This window comes from Brachionichthys hirsutus, chromosome 13 (assembly GCF_040956055.1).
Source record: "Brachionichthys hirsutus isolate HB-005 chromosome 13, CSIRO-AGI_Bhir_v1, whole genome shotgun sequence".
NCBI lineage: Eukaryota > Metazoa > Chordata > Actinopteri > Lophiiformes > Brachionichthyidae > Brachionichthys > Brachionichthys hirsutus.
This window is the reverse complement of record NC_090909.1, coordinates 3,809,013-3,832,639: the sequence shown is the minus strand read 5'-3', so window position 1 is coordinate 3,832,639 and position 23,627 is coordinate 3,809,013. Positions and strand designations below refer to the sequence as shown.

Below are 23,627 nucleotides of genomic sequence, written 5' to 3'. Positions count from 1 at the left end.
CAGGGAACCACATGGGAACACAACCAGGGAACACATGGGAACACAACCAGGGAACACATGGGAACACAACCAGGGAACCACATGGGAACACAACCAGGGAACACAACCAGGGAACACATGGGAACACAACCAGGGAACGCGTTTGGGAACACAACCAGGGAACACAACCAGGGAACGCATGGGAACACAACCAGGGAACGCGTTTGGGAACACAACCAGGGAACGCAACCAGGGAACGCGTTTGGGAACACAACCAGGGAACACATGGGAACACAACCAGGGAACACAACCAGGGAACGCAACCAGGGAACGCATGGGAACACAACCAGGGAACGCGTTTGGGAACACAACCAGGGAACGCACGGGAACACAACCAGGGAACGCATGGGAACACAACCAGGGAACGCAACCAGGGAACGCATGGGAACACAACCAGGGAACGCGTTTGGGAACACAACCAGGGAACACATGGGAACACAACCAGGGAACGCGTTTGGGAACACAACCAGGGAACGCAACCAGGGAATGCATGGGAACACAACCAGGGAATGCAACCAGGGAACGCGGTTGGGAACACAACCAGGGAACGCATGGGAACACAACCAGGGAACACAACCAGGGAACGCATGGGAACATAACCAGGGAACACAACTAGGGAACACATGGGAACATAACCAGGGAACCACATGGGAACACAACCAGGGAACACAACCAGGGAACACAACCAGGGAACACATGGGAAAACATCCAGGGAACACATGGGAACACAACCAGGGAATACAACCAGGGAACACATGCACCGGTGCTGCGTCCCTCTGCCGTCCTTGCCGGCGACGCTTCCCTGACACTCGGCCCATTTCTTGTTCCTGTTGATCACACAGATACATCGGCGGCTGGCAGAGCCTGAATTACAAACCAGGCCTTTGAGGATACATTTACACCGAGATGATTCTCATTTGATGATTTGTTGCCTGGGAAGACAAAGAGGGGTCCAACGCGGTGCAGGAAGGGAACTAGCTGAGGGATTTAAATCCTGCCGAGCCGTTCCCGCTGCAACATTTATGTCCTCATTTATGTCCTCATTTGTCCTTTTATTCACAAATGTCAGCCTTTGTCAGGCGCTCCTTTTCACCTCCCTTTTGTCTCCCTCTCTTCTTGGCTCTGCTCCTTTCTCTCTGCTCCCATGCCTTCTGCCCCATTCATTGCTCCAACCTTACCTGTTTAACTCCCCCCCCCCCCCCCACCCGCAGCTCCATCTCAACAGCCATCCCTCCTCCGGCATCCCATCCTGCAGATATTGCACATTGCTCCACAGTCGCTGCGCCTCGTTTGTTCAGTTCCATTGTTTTTTTTTCTTCTCCTCGCTGCTTGGGGATCCTCTAGTGACATCATCACTCCGACAGTTTCCATGGTTTCGGGAGAAAAGGGCTGTAATAACTATTCGGATCAAACAGACAGGCTTGGAACGATTATAACACACACACTCGGACAAAAAATATGGCGTTCAAAGTATTTAATCTCTATTAAATGAACCAGGTGTACATTTTGGGTTTAGCTAAATATGCAACATGTGTGTGTGTGTGTGTGTGTGAGAGAGAGATAGCGGGGTCAGGTCAGTGCTATTGAGGGATCGGTATGAATGAACAGGTTTTCATCATACAGGTCTTCGTCCAGGTCGCCTTCCTCTTCCGTGAAGTAGGTAGGGAAAGGGGGGTTGAGCTTGGCGGCCCTCCGGGTCGGCAGCATGGAGTCTTTTACCTGAAGCACACAAACACACACTTATTCAAAGAGAGCGTCTGAAACAGCGATGAAGCCGTTGTGGTAAATCCTGTCACCTTGAAGCTTTCAGAAAAAACGCTGCCGGCATTCAACCGCCACTTTCTTTTTTTTTTTTTTTAAAGATTAGATCAGCACTTAAATGTTTCATCGGCCCTTCAGAAGCAGGACTTCTTTCCCGCTCTCGCCCCCCCCCCTCCCAGACTCTCATCACATTGAACCCTTATATTTGTGATTGGGAGCAGTCCCAAGGTAGATTTACATAATTACCCCCCCCCCCCCCACAGATAGATGGCTCAAAAGCCGGGAGAGTTTCCTCACTGAAGGACAGATCACTGTCTGTTTTACACTCTATAGCCGCTTCGGTTTTGCGACCTAATTGTTGCCCGTGAACTGGATGGGACTGCAGGAAGGAACGTGACCAAACACGATGCAATGTTTGCAAAAGAAAAACCCCGCCATGAACAAGCAGCAGCCACAACCGAGCTGCGAGACAAAGATGCAGGCTGCACCATTTCAACTCCTCGGCATCCCCCCGCCATCCTGCAGCAGTGGTTAGCGGTTCTTATCGACCGGCTCTTGATTTGAACAGCCTGAGATTGTTCGGCTGCGCGGTAACCAGATCCAGGAGCTCCTGCTCCAAACTGGACTTGGCTTCCGGTGGACCACGGCTGGCGACTTTGATTTGATTCAACCGCGAACGACACTTTGAAACTGTGAATAAAACCAAGACAACTTCGATTTGAATAAAAGTAAAAAATTACATTCATTCAATACCCCCCCCCCTCCATAATTCCATAATGTCTAATGGCTCTATGCCCCCCCGAGGGGATTCTGACCTCAACCTGACAACCACTGGGGCTAAATGATTCATCGGTTAACTGCATAATAATAAAAGATTAATCAATAATTCGATTTTATTTTTTGTAATTAAGTTAGCGCCCTTGTATAAATAAAACATGAAGCTACGCAGGAGAATAAAAACGAAGACGATGAACAAACATTATCAACCCGCATGTGTCTCCTGCAGCGGTGAAGCTGTGGGTGTGTGTGTGTGTGTGTGTGTGTGTGTAAGACAATGCACATTTGTATTCATTACTGCTTGTCTGCAAACAAGTAATAGGCTGGGTGTCTGTAAGCGCGCGCACGCACACACACACACACACACACGATGGAGTAGGCAGATGGATGCAGCGGATATTATTCAGGCGGTTTACCATTCCCTCACTAAACACAAACAAACAGATGCGCGCGCACACACACACACACAGCTGAACCAGCACATTGGCCATGAAGACAGATCGCACCGTCTCAGAGGTGTGGACAGCGTTCTAGAGGCGCAAGGTCACCGCCAAGAGCAATAAGCCTTCTGAGGTCGACCTTCAAATGTACAGTTTGCTCCTGAGAATATGTGAATGAGGTTTACCTTCAGCAAGCAGTTATTGTGTCCGGGGACGGAGCCGTGCACGTACAGCACATTGTGCTTGGTGTTGACTCTCCATATCTGGAAGAGCGAGAGATACCGAGAGAGGGAAAACAAGAGTGAACAGCAAACTGAGATTACAGTCAGGGGCAGACATCGTCATACGCGAGCGTGCGTGCGAACCTTCAGGCCGAGCGCTGTGATGAATCTGTTGCCCATCTGGCCGGGCATCTTCTTCCCTTTGAACACTTTGCCTGGATCCTAGACGATGATGAACGACACACACTCTCACGTTACTGGACTACGGGATGGCGACTCTTCCTGTGTGTGTGTTTTACCCCTCCAGGCCCAGAAGCTCCCGGTCTACGGTGAGTCTTGGTTTGGCCGTGGGAGGCTCCCTGACCTTTAAACCCCCACCGCTTCATCACGCCTTGAAACCCTTTACCGATGCTGCGCGGAAACACGAGAACATTCACATTTCCACATTCCACATTTATCAGACTGATGATTTAACTTTTCTTGGGAAGTCAAAAAAAACTGGCAGAGCAGAACTTACGATTTGGCCGTGACATCCACATACTGGCCCGGGCGGAAATGAGCCGCATACAGGGGAGTGCCTGAACACACCACGAAGCGAAATACACGGTTATTAAATCCATCATAAGATCTCACAGTCCAGGACGGGGCACAGGCGGCGCCCGAAGGAGCGCTCCGGCGTACCTGGCTTGACGCGGGCGTTGTCAGTTATGTGAAAGGTGGTGACCTTTTGTTTTGGAGGCACTCCTGCATTCCTGAATAATTCCAACGCGTGTTCCGACCTCTGTCATTCGGCGCGGTGGAAGGAGAGAGATAAATATACAATGACTAAAAGGTGGGGGAAAGAACTGACATCTGAAAAGCACCAAACGTTTGCAGCGGTTCGATTTTGCCGTTTTAAAGCGAGGTCTGCTCGGACTGTAGGGGAACCCAAAACAGGCGCATGCGCGCACACACACACACACGGTATTCGGTATCGGTAACAGCTGATGCTTACGTAGAACGGTGATACGTTTTTTCCTCCAACCAGAAGGGCAGCAGTCCGTCCGTTGTACTCTTCCTTGGAAAGGTACTTTAATACATGGCAGTCCTGCACCTGGAAAAAAAAAACCATTACCAGAATAGAGGCTAGATGAACAAGGATAACGCAGAAAACATGACACAACTCGATTAAAGTATTTTTGTAAGTATTTTTGAGATGCCACCCCCCGACCCCCCAACCAACAATAATTAAATTATCTTTTGATGGAACACAACATGGTGACATCTCAGGCATTTTGATACAAGCGATACCGTGGAAGCCAACCAGGAGGAGGAAAGAACAAGAATATGTGCCACGCGAAAGTCTGAGCATCACCCGCTCCACATTTGTTCACGGCAAATAAATATAAATGCTTTTGGAGATTCACTTCAGCAAACGCATAACCAAAAGACAAACTGAAAATGAGACAAAAAGATCCAGTCAGATTTGCTTCTGTACATCGGACAGCTCCTGTTGACGCCCGGCTGCGAGGGAGGTGCTGCATGGCGTCTTTGTGTTACCTGTAACATGGTGACTGCGTGTTGTTCTCCATTTTTGTTCCAGATGGGCGCCATCCCCAACTTCACAACCACTAACCCGACTCTTCGGCTACCTGGGTAGGAGGAAGAGGCGATGAAGACATTGCTCAAGCGTGTGCGGACGGGGAGAGGCTGTTCCCACAGACGCCGTCACCCCACCCTCTGTCCACTCGTGTCGCTGCCAGGGCTCATCTTTGAGCGGGTTGAGCTTTTCAGCCGTTAGCCTTTGGTAGTCCTCCGCCACGCTTTTCCTCATGTACTCTTTGTTGTCCTCTGTGAGGTGCTCATCAAACCACGTCACGGTCTTCACTGTCCGGATGCAACCCACCGAAGCTGCAGCGCTGCAAGCAAAGGGAAATGTAGGGGCATCAGTGCGGGTCTTCACCAGGAGATTCATCGCTTGTTTCCAGAAAGGTGAAAATAACTGTACAAACTGCACCATTTTGTCTGACAAAGAGAACCAAAAGCATTACAAATTTTAATAATGCGATTTCAAATTCCCGAAGCTTACACAACACCTTTGTAAATCAATTACTAAATAACTGATACATTTTGACAAATTAATTAGCCGAGAGACAAAACGTTTGCCCTTTTGTCACTTTAAATAATTAATTCCAGCACTGGGTTTTGCACCGCCTACAATAAAAACTGTTTTGCATCTCATTCTGTTGAAGTTATTTCACTTTCATGGATCCAAAATGACTTGATTATTAATCAATCTCCTGCTGCACAGTCACTGCCGTGCCTTTGCCGATGAGCAACACACATTCAGACTTTCACACGCACAGTTTGAGCACATGAGCACGCAACGTTGTTTTTTCCAATGAATAAACCAGGAAGCAATCAGACAGCACACACACACGCACACACACACGCACACACACACGCACACGCACACACACACACGTTCAACACCACTGTCACTAATCATTTTAAATTGGATTTGCTTCTATTATCACATAACCCTCGAGCCTTTGGGGTTGTCTCTTTATCATCAGTACTGTAAGAATCATCCACAAAAACATCACGTCCCGTAATGGCTGTCGGGTAGATATAATGACATCGCTTTCACAGAAGCATTAAACTCATTTGAATGACTCTGAATCTGTACCTGTCAGTGGCACCGCCACGTCTCCGCCACCCAACACTGCTCATACCTTCCCAGGGACAGAGGAGCGAGTCATCAGATTCCTCCTCTGGTCTCATTGGTAGAACATTGGAAATTATTCTGTGTCTTTGTTGAGCGGAGCAATGTGGCTGATATAATTTCCCTATGGGATTATTAAAGTATTCTGATTCTGATTAGTTTCCACGTAATGAGAGCTCACAGCTCAGATGCCCTGAGTCCTATTTTAAAATGTTTCGCACAGTAATAAACATCTCTACAGATACAGACGCAGCAGAACCCAACAAGCGCGACTTTGGCCTCAGTTTTTACTTCCAAGATGACGGAGGCATTCATGATGGAATGTTAAATATGTTTTAGACTTTATTAGCCACATTCTTCATTATGTTTTTAAACGCGTCAGTTGATCTGGGATTCTTTTGTGAACTGTCCCATATAAAGCAGCAGAATGGATGTTTTTTTTATATATACATTTGTCGAAACCTTTGATAAATAATGCGTCGCTTTACAGGCAAGTACCGGGTACTTCTATATATATATATAGTCATGTACTAGTTTTAATGTTTGCGGTTTGCTAATAGCGTCCAATGCAACAAATAATGCAGAGAGCAGCGATAACAGAGATTCTGACGTCATACTGACTCGTAAATAACAGCAGAAGAGGCTCAGTTTAGTCGATCAACCTGAATTTATCGATTAGCATTGAGGGTAGCTTGCGTTACCTTTCTGCTGCTCGTAGAGAAACGAGCCGTGCTCCGCGCTGAAGAAGACCCCGACAGCTCCACGCCGCCATTAGGCTCTTTAATTTATATATTTACAAGTATATATATATATATATATATTGTAAAAACTACACACGAATGGAGAAGGCACGAGATCTGCTGTGACAAATAATGCCTTCACTTTCGACCTGTTACAAATGTCACCCCTGCTACTTCCTGTCCGTTACCAAAGTAATTCCGCAAACACTGGGACCCATAAACAAAGGTTCCGCCGCAGTATCTTTGGAGAATTAGGGTATTAGGCAAATACTGTACGTCATCTCAGTGTGTATGTTAATAGTTAATATAAGTTAATATTGTAAACAACTCCATGCAAACAAATAACCACACATAATACAAAAAATTGAATTGAATTGAATTGAAAGTTTGGCTGTAGAAACAGCAAAAATCATTTTAAGCTAAAGTCAATCTAGTAGTTTGTATACTGTGTCATATGTAGACTTATACAACAGATACAATTTTCTCAATTTATTACTTACATGTACAGTAAATAATTATATTTCCTACTTTATTTGCGAGAGAGAGAGAGATTAAAATATATTTTATTTTATGAATTTATCATCAATATCTCTACCTCATTCTCTTTTTCTTTTCTCGATAGTTTCAAATCATTATATTTCTTGCACTAGAGCAGAATAAACATGAAGTGCAGTTTTGTTCTTGTTAAGTGGTTTCTCCCAGCCTTGCTATTATTCTCAGTCTCTCTCGGTGTCACTCTTCTGATGTAGGTTATTGCTGGAAGAGATATCAAGAGGCTCTGGCACACAGACTCCTTGTGGAGTGTTCTCTCTGGACAGCTGGTTGCCCTCATTTCCCATATTAACATGTGTGAATTAATTTATTCTTACAATTTACTAATAAGAAAAAAACAGTGAATGAAAGATGAATTGGACAAAGTACACAACATTAACATAAGTAGGCTACACGTAAATGCAAACATCAGTTCAGACACTCTGAGAAAAAAGTTTTTCTTTTATTATAATAGTCATGCAGAATACAGAAAAACAGTTCTCAGCTTACAGATAAGTGTTCAACAACACTACAGTTTGCTATCCTCTCAAATATATTTTTACATTGTAAGAAGGTTATTTAGAAATTATTACAATTGTTTTGTTGTTAGTTTCCATTTAGCAAAATCTCCAACAAAATCTGTAGAAAAGAATCCAAGGCAGCCCTGAATGTCACTCAAATGACAGCGATACTTTATTTCCTAACTAGCAAGTGACTACTGGAGATTGGATATTACCTGGAGCGGGATTATGCATGCATTTATGCAAAACACTTAACAGGGACCATTCCCATAAATAACATTTGCAATGCTAATTCTAAGCATTTCCAGTTATGCAATCACACATTTTGGCTTTTCTACACGCAGATCTTTTGGTCTAAGGACTTACTAGTTATCTAAATAAGGTAGGAATGTCATTTCTTTGGGCGGCCAGTGGTCTGAGTCTGCATGCTGTATCCGAAGACTGCTCTTACTTTTCCTATACACTCCTTTCAGATATACTGTAGATATAAATAATGTCCCAGCTGATGCCATTGCTGTCAACATGCAAGCATCATCAACAGAGTAGCTACATTTTCTCACCAGAACGAGCTAATTCTTGGAACTAGACTATTGTACATAAAATGTAGTATGGTTTTGTGTGCAGGTTTGTCTGTGTGTGTGCATATTTGTGCGTTTGCATGTCAAATGTATTATACATAAAGTTTATATATATATATATATATATTATATATGTGTTTGTAAGTGTACGTTTGCACATATTCCATTGTCAGGGGCTGAAGGTTCTCGTAGTCTCGTAGTCTGACATACATTTGGGTTTGATGCCTTTAGCGTTGTAGTAATCCACCACTTGGTTAGGGACTTCTGCCAAAACGCTCTTAGCCAGTGCCGCTGGGGAGGCCTGGAATCAAAGAGACAGACAGAAAGAGGTCACAAACACGCCCACAGAACCATCCATGCGTGATTGTGGGATGCCAGAATTGACTTTCGGTCCTGTCGCTGTCTAGACATGTGAAACTGATGAGAGCAGGCAAGCCCATTTCACAACCTCCACACATCCATGCCTTCACTCTTTCCCTTACTCTCGTACAGTAGCTAGTTTTCCACATTTTTGCTGAAGGAGGAAAACAAACAGCTCTCCACCAATTAAAAAAAAAAAAAATCACGTTTATTGGGTTGATGAATTGTTCAAAACTTATAGCATTGTACTTCGATGTGTCCGTTTACAACTTCCTCCTGATTGTGTTTTGTTGTAATGACGCTATAAACAATGATGGTCACTTACAAGCCATTTCAGAACTCTTTAGCGTGTTATTGAGAAGGAGAATTCGGTTCTAAACGAGGTTATTAGGACACGCACACGCGCGCTCACGCAGACACACACGCAGACACACACGCTTCACGTATTAAGCTGCCCGATGCGTCTGCATACACATACCCGCTCTGACACTGCACAGCATTCTGTTTCCTTGAAGTCAGAGAGACTGTCACATATAATTCCCAGAGACAAAGCATCATCGAAGTCCACCCACGCCCACGCCCACGCCCACTCCTCATTTCCATCCTCCCTCCCTCTCCCACTGCTCCCATCTACCTGCTATTCCCCCCCCTGCCTGTCACATAGCAGCTCCGTCCAGCTAATCCCTTCTGAAAAGGAACGACAGAGCAGAAAATCACCTCTCCACCTCTGTCACACGCTCCCTCATTCCCTTTTGTCTTTAGCTCCAACACCACCACCACCACTGCTGGGGGGGGGGGGGGGATGGCTCCATCATTTCCTCCAGATTTATCCTCCACCTCTCCTCTCTGACAGCACGCTCTATATAGTTTGGGGGTAAACTCCTTCCTGCCTTCTCACATGTCTTTTTCTCTTTTTCTGGGATGCAATTGGTTGATTTTTGATGACACACCCGGGCCAAACAGACCCCGTCAAAGCCCCCCCCCCCCCCCCCAAACATTTATGCCACCAGAGAAACACACACAGCAAGCAGATATAGCTGATGTGTTGTGAGGAGCACACCGAGCACATCACACCCACACATTCACACTCCCCACCCACCCGAGAAACACACCACATACCCAAACTATTTCGCTTTGTCAGCTCCTTTAAGTACTTTAAATACAAATAAATGCAACTATAAAATAGAACAGCATGATGCATCATTTCAACAACAACATCACAGCGTTGTACATTTGTGCAGCAGCCACACCGCAGGATGGGAAATGAAACAAACAAATCATGCAAGTATTGTTTTCACTGCTTTATACTGTAAGAAAAGATCTGGAAGAGAGGTCTGTCTGGCAGAACCCAATTTATTTTTGGTTTAAATAAGTCTACCTTTTTTTTTTTTTTTTCTTCATAATTAATTGTCACTGCTTGACAAATCTCTTCATTTTAAAGTGTCAAAGATGCTGTGAAAAGTTCTAGAATGATTAATTACCCCTAAACATAGCTTCTTGTCATCTTTTCAAAATCCCTGTGTATATTTTTATATTGAAATGTTTTTCTCAGTAAGGAAATAGAAAAGCACTTTCTACCTACACACATACACCGAGGTCAAATAGTCCACCTTAATTCAATCGAGTATTCAAAAGGCCCGTGGCTATAGTTTATCAAACCAAATCGCACCAAACTCTTACATAACAATTCCCTAAATATGCCAGATTTTTTTTCCATCAAGCTCCATGAGAGTTTTTGAGCGATGACACAAAGCTTACTACTGTGATGCAGGTAAAAAAGCACCGACATTTACCAATATTTGAGGAGTTACATATGGTTTTCCACGCATTTCCTCTAAATTGGGATCAATGATTCAGGTTTTCCAACATTTTCGCTGGAGAGACATCTTAGTCACAGTAGCGCGACAGGCCAATGTTATAATATGTTGTTTGTTATTTTGTTTACAGCCATCCGAGACTAAATCTGCTTACAGTAATGTTTGGTGTGAGCGTCAGGAGCTTGTGTTAATAAAAAATGCCTCGTATTTGTGATGTTCTGCATCGCGGCGCAGATCAGGGAAAATGATGCGCTGCTTGATTTATGTTTGCATAATAATGCTCCACTTCTCGCTGCCTTAAAAGTGTATTCAGTGTGACTAGAGGCACATGCTTATGTTTTCCTAATACTAATCTGTTATGGTCCAATAGGGCCTGGACTACATGTAACTAAAACGGTGTTGGGATTCAAGGACCTTTTTTTCCTCCACCTTAAAGCTGTTTTAAGTTTCACTCCTGTGAGAGAAAATAAAAAAAGACATTTGAATTTATGAAAAGGCAAAAATGCTATGTATCAGTATCCTCAGGCGTTGTAACAGTATTTAATATTTAAAGCGATACTTAGCTTCCTCTATGTGAGGGCTGGCCTTAAGCTTGCGGCTCTGATGTGAACTTTCTTGAGATGCTCTATTATGAGCTCACATTGCTTATTTCTTTGGATTTTTTTTAATGCAGTTCGTGTTGCAGTTGTGAATGAGTAGGACCATGAGACACCAAACTACCTCTGCTGATATATTGCCTCATTACCCCTGGCAGCGAGATGGTTTGTGATCATCCCACATTAGTTTGTTTGTTTGTCTGCAATATATCTTAAAAATAAATATGCCATTTCCACCAATATGCAGCTGAGATCATTTTAATTCCCCGTCATTCTAAAGAATTTAATGCAACTGTTGAAAACATCCTGTGATTTATATAACACACATTTAACCTTCCCCCCAAACTACCACCCACATGTTTGAAGTCCTTGAAGGGGACAAACTGGACGATGTCACGGAGGACGGGCTCGCCCTTTGGTGAACGAAGGATCCCATCGTCCCCGTCTAATATCTGCATGTCTGTGAAGTCTGCGTTGCCCACGCCAACAATGATGACCGACATGGGCAGGTGGGAGGCGTGCACGATGGCCTCCCGTGTGTCCGCCATGTCGGTGATGACGCCGTCCGTCAGGATCAAGAGGATGAAGTATTCCTGGTAGGGGAGAGAGCATTTGTGGAGGAGGATGTGAAGAGGGAGGAATAGATGTTCAGTTCATGTTTTAAAAGTGACTTCTTGTCAGAGGCCTATTTGAATAAAACTCACTGGAGAGACAGAGAGAAAGCGGGAGGCACTAAAGCAGAGGGAAATCGGCGCTCTAAAATTTATGACTGGAATTAAATGAATATCACTTCAACCCACGCTTTTCAATTCATGCCTTTTTGATCCTCTGAGTTCCCCCCCCCCTTTTTTTTTTTTTTTACCACATCCAGTGTGTCACTTTTTGTCTTCCCCTTGTCTCTCTGTGTGCCGGTCCACACACAGACTCGCTGCCTCGCCCTCACCATGGCCTCTTTGGTGTGCATCTCCTCTGAGGCAGATGAAGCCACTTTCTGGATGATTGGGGCAATGTTGGTGGGCCCATAGAGCTGGATCTTGGGAAGGCAATTCTGGTAGGCCTCCACCACACCTTGGATCCCTGCAATTAAAGCCCATTTCATTAGAACAATTTCTGGTTGGACTGTCTGTCCATCCGTCTGCACGCCGGCATAAAACCTCGCCAAGTTGCTTAAGTAGCTGCTAAAATGTGTCAGGCTCTCTTGCATGTGACCGTTTTGGAAAGTTTCATCAAACAAAAAGCCGGATCACACACACACACACACACACACACACGAACCTTCACGGTGGGAATGCTGCTATGTGGAGTGAAGAGTACAGAAACCCACTTCGCACGTACAGATTAGTGTTGCTCCCCCCCCCCTCTGTAGATAGATAGAGCCTGAAATACTTCCTTCTGTATGGCAACAACCATCCCAGCTGTGTGTGGGGTGTGTGTGTGTGTGTTTATATGAAAGCAACTCGGTGGGTCCTGCGGCGTATGAATTTGAAGGTCTGATTATTACACAGCTCACCAGCACATTCAGGATTGTCCTCGTCAGAGTTCACCGCGAAATCGTGCGAAACCTGCAGGTGGGTCAGACAACACAGACTCTCGAGCAAACACCCGGCAAAAACATTCTCCGTCCAATTTAGGTAACGGAAAACAAGCTTGGGGTCCTACCTTGAAATCAGGTGGAATCAGTGCTCCAAACCCAAATGCAGGGAACATTTTGTCACTGGAGAGAGAGAGGGAGAGTTTTTATACCCATGTCCATTTGTTTGTTGAAAGATTACACACAAAAAAATACTGACATCTTGAAAGATGGGACTAGACTACAGTAATGTTTGGGGTTGATCCAGACAGAGACATGTCTGTTGTGCCATGGTGGAAGTATGTAGGAAATGGAATGCCATTCTAGTTGTGTGTGTGTGTGTTTTTTATTTTTTAAAGCAATTTCATGATTTAGTAGAAGGACAGATTGTGGGCCAGGATTGGAACCATTTCAATTTAGGTGTGAATCTGCATAAAGAGAAGGATACAGGAGTGGTTTTTATTTTGTCCACTTGTCAAAATGTCCCTAAAACTCAGGAGACATCAGCCTCAGTGGATTTATTGCTCTACTTCCATGATACATCTCGTCATGCCAACATGCATTAAGTTGCCTGCATTAGCTTTAGCATCAGCGATGACCGGTGGAGTGGGAGATACCTGTCGTAGTCCTGGCAGATCTCCCCGACAGCCACCAGCGCTTTAAGGTACTCGTTGGGCTGGTAGGGGTGGATGTAGTGGAGGGAGCAGCTGTTTCTGGGATCCCCATTGGACGCTGTAAAATCTATTGCCACCTTTGGGGCAGAAAGGCGCACAGACATACATTCCACGCTGCGTGGGTGGGCTTGGAACAGATGCTGCTGCTAAACTGGTGGAGATTATGTGGCAAAACTCACTGTGAACTGAATTTGGCAGCCTCCCATGATGTAATCCAGGAAGGAATACATTTTTATGATCTGTCAGGGGAAATGTAGATTGTATATGGAAAGCTGAGTGTGCAATGCAACACACAATGCCCCCCCCCCTCCCCTCACTCCATTCCTTCAAATGAGGACTATTAACACGGCAACAGGAGCTGAAATGCACGGCTAAAGATGCGAGTCTGACAATAGGGATGCTGTTACTTCACCTTACAGTGGTTGAGAATGACAACACCCGAGTTTCTGTAGTTCTTCTTCTTCATCTGGTATTTAGGGTTGATGCATTCCCACTGAATCTAGGCAAACACACATTGATGTTAACACTGTGGCGGAGTTCTTTGTGTGTGTGTGTGTGTGTGTGTGTGTGTGTGTGTGTGTGTGGCATGAATAAACCATAACATATGATTTTAGTGCAGAAGAGAACAAACAGTTTTTTTTTGTCCTTATTGAGCAAAAACACTTAAGAACCTTGCCAGCAGAACTCGGTTGGTCTTATCACACAGAACTAATGCAGCAAAATGTTCACTAAAATATATCAAAGACAGGCGCATCAGAACCCAAAGGAGGGTGGGTGTGGGGTGGGGGGGGGGGGGATCTTTTTACACTCAGCCTGCAAACAGAAGCTGTGGTTCCACGCTGCTGATAACAACGAGCCCAGAGACCGTCTACGTCTGCTTTGGATCACACGGGATTCCACGGATACGTCAGATTGTGATTGGCTGGTATCAGATGATGTTAAGTCACCCAAGCAGCTTCTCTTTTACAGACCTATTCCAGAAAATACCCCTCTGCTTTTCCACCTGTTGATAAGGTTTATTTTATTTATTCAGAAATTATTTTGATGATTTCCTGTCGGTCATGAAACATGGAATATTCTTTCGCGGACAGCAGACCATGTCTTTGAGCATCAATCCATTCCATAGTAGATATAACAACAGGCATTGCACTCGCAACATTAATGATAGATTTATCATTAATATTTAATTAATCTATTTAAGAATTTTAAATGGTTTATATTGCAAACCAACTGCAGCCGTTCCCTGGGCAGCTTGGCTGGTTGGCTGTCGTTGGTGTGTGTGCGCTCGTCCTTACCTGCTTGCCCTCCTGCTCTGCTCTCACCTCCTTAAAGGTGGTCTGAAATTCCCCAATAAAGTCATGTTTTCCATTAGAGTCCCAGTCCCAAACCGTGCACTGGAACACACACACACAAGTGCACACATTCATTCAGTTAGACCGCAGCTGCAACACTATCGCTGTTACGCACACACACTCACACACACAGACATGCAGGGAAATGCCATGCTGAATGATTGATAAGGGGGAGTTGGCGGGGGGGCAATGGAGTGGTGAAATATTAATCTGCGGATGCTGAGAGGGACGTGGCTTAAGAGACTGCTTTATTTGTGTGTGCGTGTTTGTGTGTGTGTGTGTGTGTGTGTGTGAACATAACAGTTTGCTTCCAAATGATGCTGCAACACAGGAAAAATGGCCTCAATCACCGGTGCAGGTCACGGAGGCCACGGTTTAGCATGTCGTAAAGAAACAGGGGTACAAACATCTGGACAGTTCTACAGAGGACTTACAATCAATAATAATGAATACATTTCACCAATAAAGACACACACACAAATAAAAACGCTTTTTCAAAGGCTCGGACGCCGGCGAATAGGTAATTTGACTCTTGAGTTTCGTGGCCTCGTATGTGAGGTCAGTGATCAGAAGCAATCATACAGCGTTTGATTAAAAAACGGCCCCCAGTAATCCCCTTGCTTCCTGTCTCCCACTTAAGCTGCCAAGTGCCTGCACCTGAAGGCTGTTTTATTTTCCTGTGTGCGTGCATTGTATTCACGTCTATGTTTTTGTGTCTGCCATTTCTGCTTGCGAGGGGGGGGGGTCGGGGCGAGCGCTCGTGTACTTGCAGCCTTGCTTGCGCTCCGAGATTCTGAGCGTTGTGCGAGAGTAAATGTAAAATTGAAACAATGAAAGACTTGCATTCCATATCACGGAATACTGACTTGGACCAAGCGGGCCGTGCACAGACAGCAAACGATGGCGAACCAGATAAGAAGAAAACAACAAAATATATAAAAAGGGAAATAGGCGGAAGCGGCAGAGGAGGGTTATACATTTATGCATCGGTCAGTTAACAGCCTGGTGAAAAGAAGCACTGGTCTGAATAGAAATGTCTGCCTTCCCTTCTCTCACTGTAGCTCTGTTGCTTCAAACGAGTAGCCCTGGAAACCAAAGCTGACGGCTTGCGTGCGTGTGTGTGTGTGTGTGTGTGTGAGTGTGCAAGTCCTTCCTCCTGCTGTCAGGAGCCACGCAGAGTTATGACGCCTTTGAATATTTAACGAACATCTCATGTTTATTCATGGTTAAGAATAGCGGTTTAGCGATGATGTGCAGCCGCCACTTTGACGCATATCCACACACACACACACACACACACACAGATGGATGTGGGCTCACAGATTGATTCTGGTGAGTAAAGGTGAGAGTTTATGATGGCCACTGCCCCATTAAATTACCCAGAGGCATCGGGAGAGGCGACACATGACCTGAACTCAACCCAGAGGGGGGGGGGTACTTGGCCTGATTAGGCTACATTTATATGGTTATATGACACTTTCACAATGCCTATGCTTTACAAAGCTCATAATATGTATGCTGCACAATGAAAAACCCTGGCAAGAGCACCTGCAGGCCTTCAGGTGCCATTTGGCCTTTTCCTCCAATTGTGCATTGTGTATTCCGGGGGGGGGGGGGGCTTAAATAACAAAGGAAGCCGTGTTGGGCTTTTAGCATTCTCAGGCTGTCGCAGATGAATTCTAAGGTAAATAAAAATAAATACATCTCATTGGCGTCGCTGCAAACCTGTGAAAAAAACAGTTTGAGTTGCAGACTCACCTTTAGCTCCCTGTCATGGTTGCCGCTGCAAAGTGTGTTCAAGGAAACTTTGAAGGATTTCCAAACTGGGCTGAGGTTGTTCATGATCGTCTATGGCATATACAAAAAAAAACCTCAAAAACATCACAAGGTTTTTGCTAATCACTAGTCTGATGAAACATTTCATGTTTTTTTCTTTGCGTGTGATTACCTCAGTTCGATGTACGAGCGACTCGGTCCCGTCATCATTTATTCTGAAAATCTCCAGGAAAGGGTCTGATTTGCTAAAAAAATCCTTCAGAAGAAAAAAAGCATTCATGTAAGGCATCCCCCTCAGAAGCGCCTTTGATGGTCATAAATCATTCATATGGTAACAGAATCGCTTTTTCACCCCATTTTTCTTCCTTTCTTCCCTCTTTCTTACACCCATCCCCTTCCTGTCCTTCCCACCCTCCGCTGCTGCTTAGATCCATCTTTCCCCCGAAGGCCCGGGTTGTTTTGGATTAGTCATCCGTGGCCGGGCTCACATGTCTGCGTGTGGAGGGGCTGAAAATTAGTGTAGTTATCTTAATGTGTGGTGGTGGGGTGGGCGAGATGGGAGGGGTACCCGCCTATCTCAGCGGGCCTCCTCGAGTACCGGATTGTACTTCTGTATATTGTGTGTGAGTTGGTTCCTCATCAAATCCCTTATCCCACCACACACACACACACACACACACCTGCCTGACACGCACACACATTGCACACTATAACTCACATCTGAATATTGATTTGCCTAATGGCTAAAGGGAGACTGAAACAATTTTCAGTCTTCTTTAAAAAAAAAGCGCACAGACCTTGTCATCCAGCTTGCGAGCGCTGAAGGAGAGTTCAACGTAATCATCGTTACCAGACAATTCCTCTGCTGTCACCTTTATGGAATGGGGGGGGGGGGGGGGGGGGGGAGGTGAGAGAAAATGAGATGAAAATGAGGGACAGAACAGCCAACACGCAGGAGAGCACAGTCCACATCATTAAATTAATTATCTTCCGAGTGCCTGAGAGTTAGGTGTGTGTCTGTGCGTGTGCGTGTGCGTGTGCGTGTGTGTGTGGGCTTAAACCGTCATACTGCTATGGAAGATTTTCCAGCGGTGTTTCCCTGTTTGAGTAGAGCTTTGTTCAATTTTCTTTGAGAAACAATCTGAAACAAAGAGAAGCAAAAACCCCACAAAATCAGGACAGTCCTTTGTTTCCCCTCAGACACACAACTCACCGCGCTGCCGCGAACCCAGCGTCACCGATGACGTCGTCATATGAACTCACACGTCCGATTGACCATGACCCCTTTGACTCACCAGATTTATCTGCAGGCTCCTTGACTCCAGTACTATTTTCAGCTGGCCAGATGTTGCATGAGTGGCTGCTCAAGTGTACAGGAGGTGGCAGGAGAGATCAGCTAACGGGGGGAGGTCATATGAACTAAAATCATGAGGCAAAAAGCACCTGACGGTTTCTGCAAAGTGACACACGTGGTCTTAGTTGGATGGCCAATCGGCCTTCTGGAAATGTTTTCAAAGTACAGGAAGTGACTTGTTCAGTGTTTCTATTGGCAGAGGAGGGAGGTGTTGTATTGAGGTTAGGGCTAGTTCATTACAGGTAGTCTGTAATTGATGACATGGGAATAAGACTCAACCATCAACTTTTTTTTCCCACTATCATCGACAGCAAAAAAAAAAAAAAAAAAGATTACTGGAAATATGCGTAAAATACATTTTAATGTAAGATAAATTGTTTTTTTTACTGGACGTATCATTCGAAGGAAAATAGTGTTCCTTGTTTCCCACAAATCTTTTGGTGGCAGATAAATGACTTTTTAATGGAAGTCATGCCTTTAAACAGATCATTACACTTATTCTGGAATTGTGTTTATAGTTACCTCATGAATCAAAGCAGAAATCAAATCATTTATTTTGCCTTCCTTTCGATAAAAAAAACTATATTTACAAGCTGATAAACACAAAAGATAATTCTCTTATCACACGCTTGTGATCGGTTTCACTTCAGTCAGCAGTGCTCTAATTTATTACAGCCATTTAAAAAAAATGCAGAGCAAGACTTTCCCATATAGACGTGCATCCGTTGTATTTGAGGTCTTGCAAAAACAAATTCACACAATTTATTTTAAGCCTACCACTGTCGCTTGTGTTGCGCAGTATACCAGAATGTTTTTTTTTATTTTTATCTCTGGCATCTTTGGGGATTTTTCTGTGCTGGAACATTGGCAGCAAAACGTTTTATCTCGGCAATAATAATTGGTTTGCCAGAGGTGAAGGGGAGAGCAACCGTAGCGATGGACTGGGTCACAATAAATAACAGTACAGCGGTACAGCTTTAACAACGAGGGAGAAGTTAGCCTTCGAGGCTTTCGTCCAGAAAAGGCTTTTTAAATTTGTGTTTAACATTGTTTTTTGTCATGTGACAAAAGCAATCCTGTCTCCACCACAACAAGCTCACCCCCAGTGGTAATTTGGATTTAGTAGAGATTGTGCTCAACGTACATAGCGGGCTTTGTGCTGGACGCTAACTCCCATTACCGAAGTACAGTACATTGTTCACAGTCTGTGCAATAGCTCACACTGCCGGCTTAAGGAAGGCAATAAAAAGGGATTGCATGCTCTCTATGACAATATTGCTGACACAAGAGCGAGGGGGGGGGGGGTTACGGGGGTGGTCAAAATGAACAACAAATAAAACAACATGGTGCTTTTATACAGCAGTAAAGTAATGCTGCTTTTTTTAAATTCTTCACGATGCTGGCAGCTTCCAGATGTTTGAGGCAAAGCATGTTACCCCCCCCCCCCCCTCCTGCCTCTCACCTCTCAGTTCCCCCAACTATTATAAATCGCCCCCCCCCGCCCTCCCCGCTTTATTTTGCTGATAGCTTCAGACAATGAAAGGTGGAAACGAGCACCTTTGTGAGTGTCAGCTCTTTCTCTATTGCCCTCTGCCCAGTGTGACTTCGCTGGGGTGAACCCGCTCAGCCTGCTAATGAGGACTACGGCAAGCCGTTGCAGGACACTTTTAATATTGATTACGCCGACATCATTCGGACGCAGCAAGTCTGCGTGCACCAGCATATGCATATGCACAAGGACTATAGACGATCGGTGATAATGCAGACGGTAACAGGGGAACAGATCGTATTAGGATTCAATCCATGACTAAAGTTGGCCTGGCTAATCTTAAAGTTGATCTTTGATGCATTTAGAGAGGCTTTACGCACCCTTGTTCTTTAACTCTCAAACTGTGCAGGTCTGAAAGCCACTTAGCGTGAAAAGTGTCCAAATGAACACGCTGACATTTAATTTTTCGGTTGAAAGCCTGATTTGTGAGCAGAGTCGGTTTTGTTGAGGATGTTGCAATGAGAGACGACAGTCGCTTCTTTTACAGAAGGATGCTCAAGGTCGCACTAATATTCGCACATTAGAGTTGTGCTACAAAGACATTGTCGTTCTACCTCCACACTGGCAAGTAAGGCAGCAACGAATATGCAGGACACACGGGGGGGGGGGGGGCTCCTTGTCGGCTCCTTCGCGAAAAATTAATGAAGGAATAAATCTGATTGGAAGGTCGTTGTCATCGGACAGCTGCTACAATTTTTTTGTTAATGGTCACGAAGGTAAGAGCTCATGCCGATAACTCCAGCACGAATCCAGGCCGAGTTATATTTAAATATGTACTTCACAAATACACTTATTGTGCCTTTAAGTTCACGCTTCGTGTAATAATAATCGCCGTGGCTCTAATTGTCATCTGTGCGAAACCGGCTAGTAAGTATAGCGTGTAGTATCTGTAACGGTATTATTTTAGTTCTCCCCTTTGAGGTCACACGGCTGTACTCTCACGTGCGCGGACCTGTCCCAAGGTGCACTCCATGGCTCCCAGGAAGTCAGCGTCGCGGAGGCCGTTGTTGCCAGAGCTGATGTCGTGAAGCTCGAAGCGGAGCCTCTGGACCTCCTCGAAGTAGTAGTCCACCAGGAAGATCTTGGAGAAGACCGGGGTGCTGCTGCTGCGAATCACTTCCGTACGGTCCACCTGAGAGACACACGGACACACAGGGACAGGGACACACACACACACACACACATACACGCTAGTAGATTAACCCTACATCTGAAACAGATGTATGACAAACTGCTTGCTACAACAAGAATCACTAAATCAACCACATTTATTATTCTTAGTTTTATCCATTTGCTTGTCTTTACATTTTGTTTTGAGTTTCTTTTACTAGCATTTATCCTGATTAAAAAAAAACAAATTAATCTTGTGGAGGGTTTTTTCTTCTTGATTTCATATTTTAATTAATGCTATACTTATGTAAGTCACCTTGAAATGGTCGTATGTCCTGAATGGCGCTGTATAAATAAACCTGCCTTGCCTTTGCCTCACGTTTAAGGATTTAAATGTTTTAAAAGATCTGACAGCTGAATCTTGTCAAAGTTCTGGAGATCAGGGTGTTTTATTTGTGCCAAATGAAATGTTAAATCTTGAATAGCTGTCCTTAAATGTCATCATTATTGAATATTTATTTATAAAATCTTAAATTCTAAGCATTTTAAGATCGATTAATTCACTACTTTACGGTAATTTGTAAGAACTCTGAGGTCTTTTATATTTATTGATGGAGAAAACATTCATATTTGTTTTCATGCATCCCTCTGAGCAGACTGAGTGACTGCTGATGCGTGGTGCTTGAGTACAAAAGACAAGCAACCATAGTTGCAGCATTGATCTCACATTTTCTTCCCTCTAACTGCCTGACGCAGAACAATGAGCCAAACAAAAGTCTGTCTCGGGGCGGCCAACGAATCCTATCCAACACTTGCAGGAACGACTGGGTCTGTGTTATTGTTGATAACCCTTCGGCACACACGCATTCTTTTCTGGGGTCTCCAAAGACGGCGTAATCCTCCACTACTTTCAGAGCACTTGATCCTGAGCCCTTACGAGCGCATGTGTGTGTGTGTCGCTGAGCTTGCGGCTGCACCCAGTTGTGTAATAAAACCAAGCGTATGCACAAATGTCTCGGAAAGTGGGTCCCTGTAGCGCCGTATGCGTGGGAGTGTGCATCTGCATACACATATTTTAAGGGACGATTCAGCACTCTGGTCTCTTTCCCAGAAATAATGAAGGTGGGGTGGAGGCAATTAATCTACATTTTCACAAAGTGCAGCTCGTGCAGGTGATTCTTCCGTTGGAATAGGAGGTTTGTAAAAGCAGAAGATTCCAGCTGGTTTCCAAATGAGCAGGTTTGATCTTAAAAAGTGCTTTGCTTTCATTTTCTACTCTAATAAATGATCAATAAATATACCCAAGGAGGATGTTCTATTCATTAGAGATTTTATTGTGTATGATGATCAATAAAAGGCTTAGGATTCCAGGATAAACATAAGTTTTTTTTATCATTATTATTATAATATAATTTTGTACGTTTTTAAAAATGTAAACAATATTTTGTAAATTATTATTATGATTTTTTTATGATTATTTTTTCATGATCAATGCAACAGAGAACGACAACTTCAGGCAGAGAAACAAAAGCCGCACAATTTCCTTTCAAGATGACAAATGAATCCCATCAGCTGCATCTATATTCTATAGCCGCTCTTGTGTCCCTGCAGGCTGGAGCCAATCCCCGAAGACACTGGCCGAACATCGGGGTGTACCCTGGATAGGCTGACACGCCGCGAGAAAACAACCATTCAACCTAAAATGTACAACTATGGGCAATTTTAGAATCACAAATTCACCTATATTGTGCATTTTTGAACTGCAGGAGTCCAGAGGGAACCCACACAACGGTGTTGCTGCAAACACGAGGTGCGTTAATTTCAGTGAGCCCCAAAATCTGACTGTGACACTCTCAGTCTCTTTAATTTAGGAGGATGAAACATATTTCACGCGAGACGTTTACTGACACAATCGCAGCTGGGAACAGTAGCATTGGTCCTTGATGCAGCGGAGCCCGAAGAGCACAAGCAAGCGTCCCCTGGTCTGATTGATACATCGGCTCATGGACAAATGAGATTGAATTGCTAGAATAAAGTCACCTTGGAAAACTCTTGTCACTGAAAATGACAATTGGATCGACTTTGTATTACAGCAGAAGCAAAAACTTCCATTGATATACGAGGCAAGTAGTTTATGAAATGTTCAAGCTCTAGCTCAATAGTGTGCACACACACACACACACACACACTCCCCATTAGGCGACTGTACCTCAAACCACTGTCCGTGCGACTGCATCTTCAGCACCACACAGGGATCGGGCTTGGAGAGAGCGTCACGGTCCGAGATGCCCCGGCAGGCAACTCTCAGCTCCACTTTGGTCAGACATGGAGAGCTGATGAAGCCCAAAGTGGCCTCTGCAGACTCGTAGATGTTGCTCATGCTGGACGCACAATCGCACCCTGGATGGAGAGGGGAGAGGGGGGGGGGGGGGATAAAAGGCATGTGAGATAGAGCGATAGAAACAGACAGACAGACAGTCATGCTCTTGCTGTTTGCAGATGCAGGCTGCAAACAACCTGCCCTGACTAAGCAGAGACTAAAACTGTTCAAGGTCAGCCTCGGAATGTCACATAAAGTCCACAAGTATAAATATAACAGTCTGGACTTACAGCACCAAATAATAGCCGAACGCATGATGGTGTCTACACACTTGCATATTTTGGTATGTATACAGGTCAGTATTAAAAACACAAATGAGCGCGCGCACACACACACACACACACACACACACACACACACACACACACACTTCTGTTGGTATGCTCTGCTGAGTGGCCAGAAAAAATACAAATCAGGTTTCTCCTCAGGTTTCTGCAAAGCGTATATAGTGTTCACATCCCATAAATACATTACTGCCTAATCTAATTGCTGCGGCACAGACAATTTCCTCATAATCATGACGAATGAACGGTTAATGATCACAAAATGAGTTTCAATCCGATTGTACAGCAGCCCGCCTCATCACCATAACGGCTGGGAATATCACCCACTTTTCATTTGCTCAAGGTGAGACTTCCTGGGGTCCCGTAACATCCATTAACCCGCTAATTTTATTGGAAACTAAATCTGTCAGGTTGAAGATATCTCGCCGGAGCGATGATGCTCACAGCATCACAAATGCATGCCGGTAAACATCCGATATGTTACAGGGGATGA

The 23,627-nt window shown here is 44.6% G+C and overlaps 2 protein-coding genes across 2 annotated transcripts; both read right to left on the bottom strand.

Annotated features, from left to right (window-relative positions):
- Positions 1-1,525: 1,525 nt before the first annotated feature.
- Positions 1,526-6,775, bottom strand: mrpl3 (mitochondrial ribosomal protein L3). Its single transcript, XM_068747229.1, has 10 exons — positions 6,644-6,775; positions 4,955-5,136; positions 4,778-4,869; positions 4,233-4,331; positions 3,920-4,019; positions 3,756-3,816; positions 3,538-3,649; positions 3,383-3,460; positions 3,203-3,280; positions 1,526-1,758 (listed from the first exon to the last, which is right to left on the bottom strand). Exons 1-10 carry the CDS (start codon positions 6,712-6,714, stop codon positions 1,609-1,611), a joined length of 1,023 nt encoding a protein of 340 aa, XP_068603330.1. The 5' UTR covers positions 6,715-6,775; the 3' UTR covers positions 1,526-1,608.
- A 1,706-nt stretch (positions 6,776-8,481) lies between these two features.
- cpne4b (copine IVb) lies at positions 8,482-22,850 on the bottom strand. The gene is made up of 15 exons (XM_068747228.1): positions 22,680-22,850; positions 20,313-20,492; positions 17,527-17,598; positions 17,255-17,329; positions 16,630-16,713; positions 16,440-16,529; positions 14,625-14,723; positions 13,742-13,828; positions 13,509-13,568; positions 13,273-13,406; positions 12,745-12,799; positions 12,596-12,647; positions 12,029-12,162; positions 11,442-11,678; positions 8,482-8,613 (listed from the first exon to the last, which is right to left on the bottom strand). The coding sequence occupies exons 1-15, from the start codon at positions 22,848-22,850 to the stop codon at positions 8,482-8,484; spliced, it is 1,662 nt and encodes a 553-aa protein (XP_068603329.1).
- Positions 22,851-23,627: the final 777 nt, after the last annotated feature.

Bases quoted from the DNA above. Each gene is read 5' to 3' on its own strand.
- mrpl3 (XM_068747229.1), bottom strand. From the start codon at position 6,714: ATGGCGGCGTGGAGCTGTCGGGGTCTTCTTCAGCGCGGAGCACGGCTC. The intron at 5,137-6,643 runs GTAACGCAAGCT...CTTTGCTTGCAG, and splicing joins TCTCTACGAGCAGCAGAAAG to CGCTGCAGCTTCGGTGGGTT. The intron at 3,281-3,382 runs GTTCGCACGCAC...TCGCTCTTCCAG, and splicing joins TCACAGCGCTCGGCCTGAAG to ATATGGAGAGTCAACACCAA.
- cpne4b (XM_068747228.1), bottom strand. From the start codon at position 22,850: ATGAGCAACATCTACGAGTCTGCAGAGGCCACTTTGGGCTTCATCAGC. The intron at 17,330-17,526 runs GTATGACGGTTT...CATTCCATAAAG, and splicing joins CTGGAAAATCTTCCATAGCA to GTGACAGCAGAGGAATTGTC. The intron at 12,800-13,272 runs GTATCTCCCACT...CTCTCTCTCCAG, and splicing joins ATCTGCCAGGACTACGACAG to TGACAAAATGTTCCCTGCAT.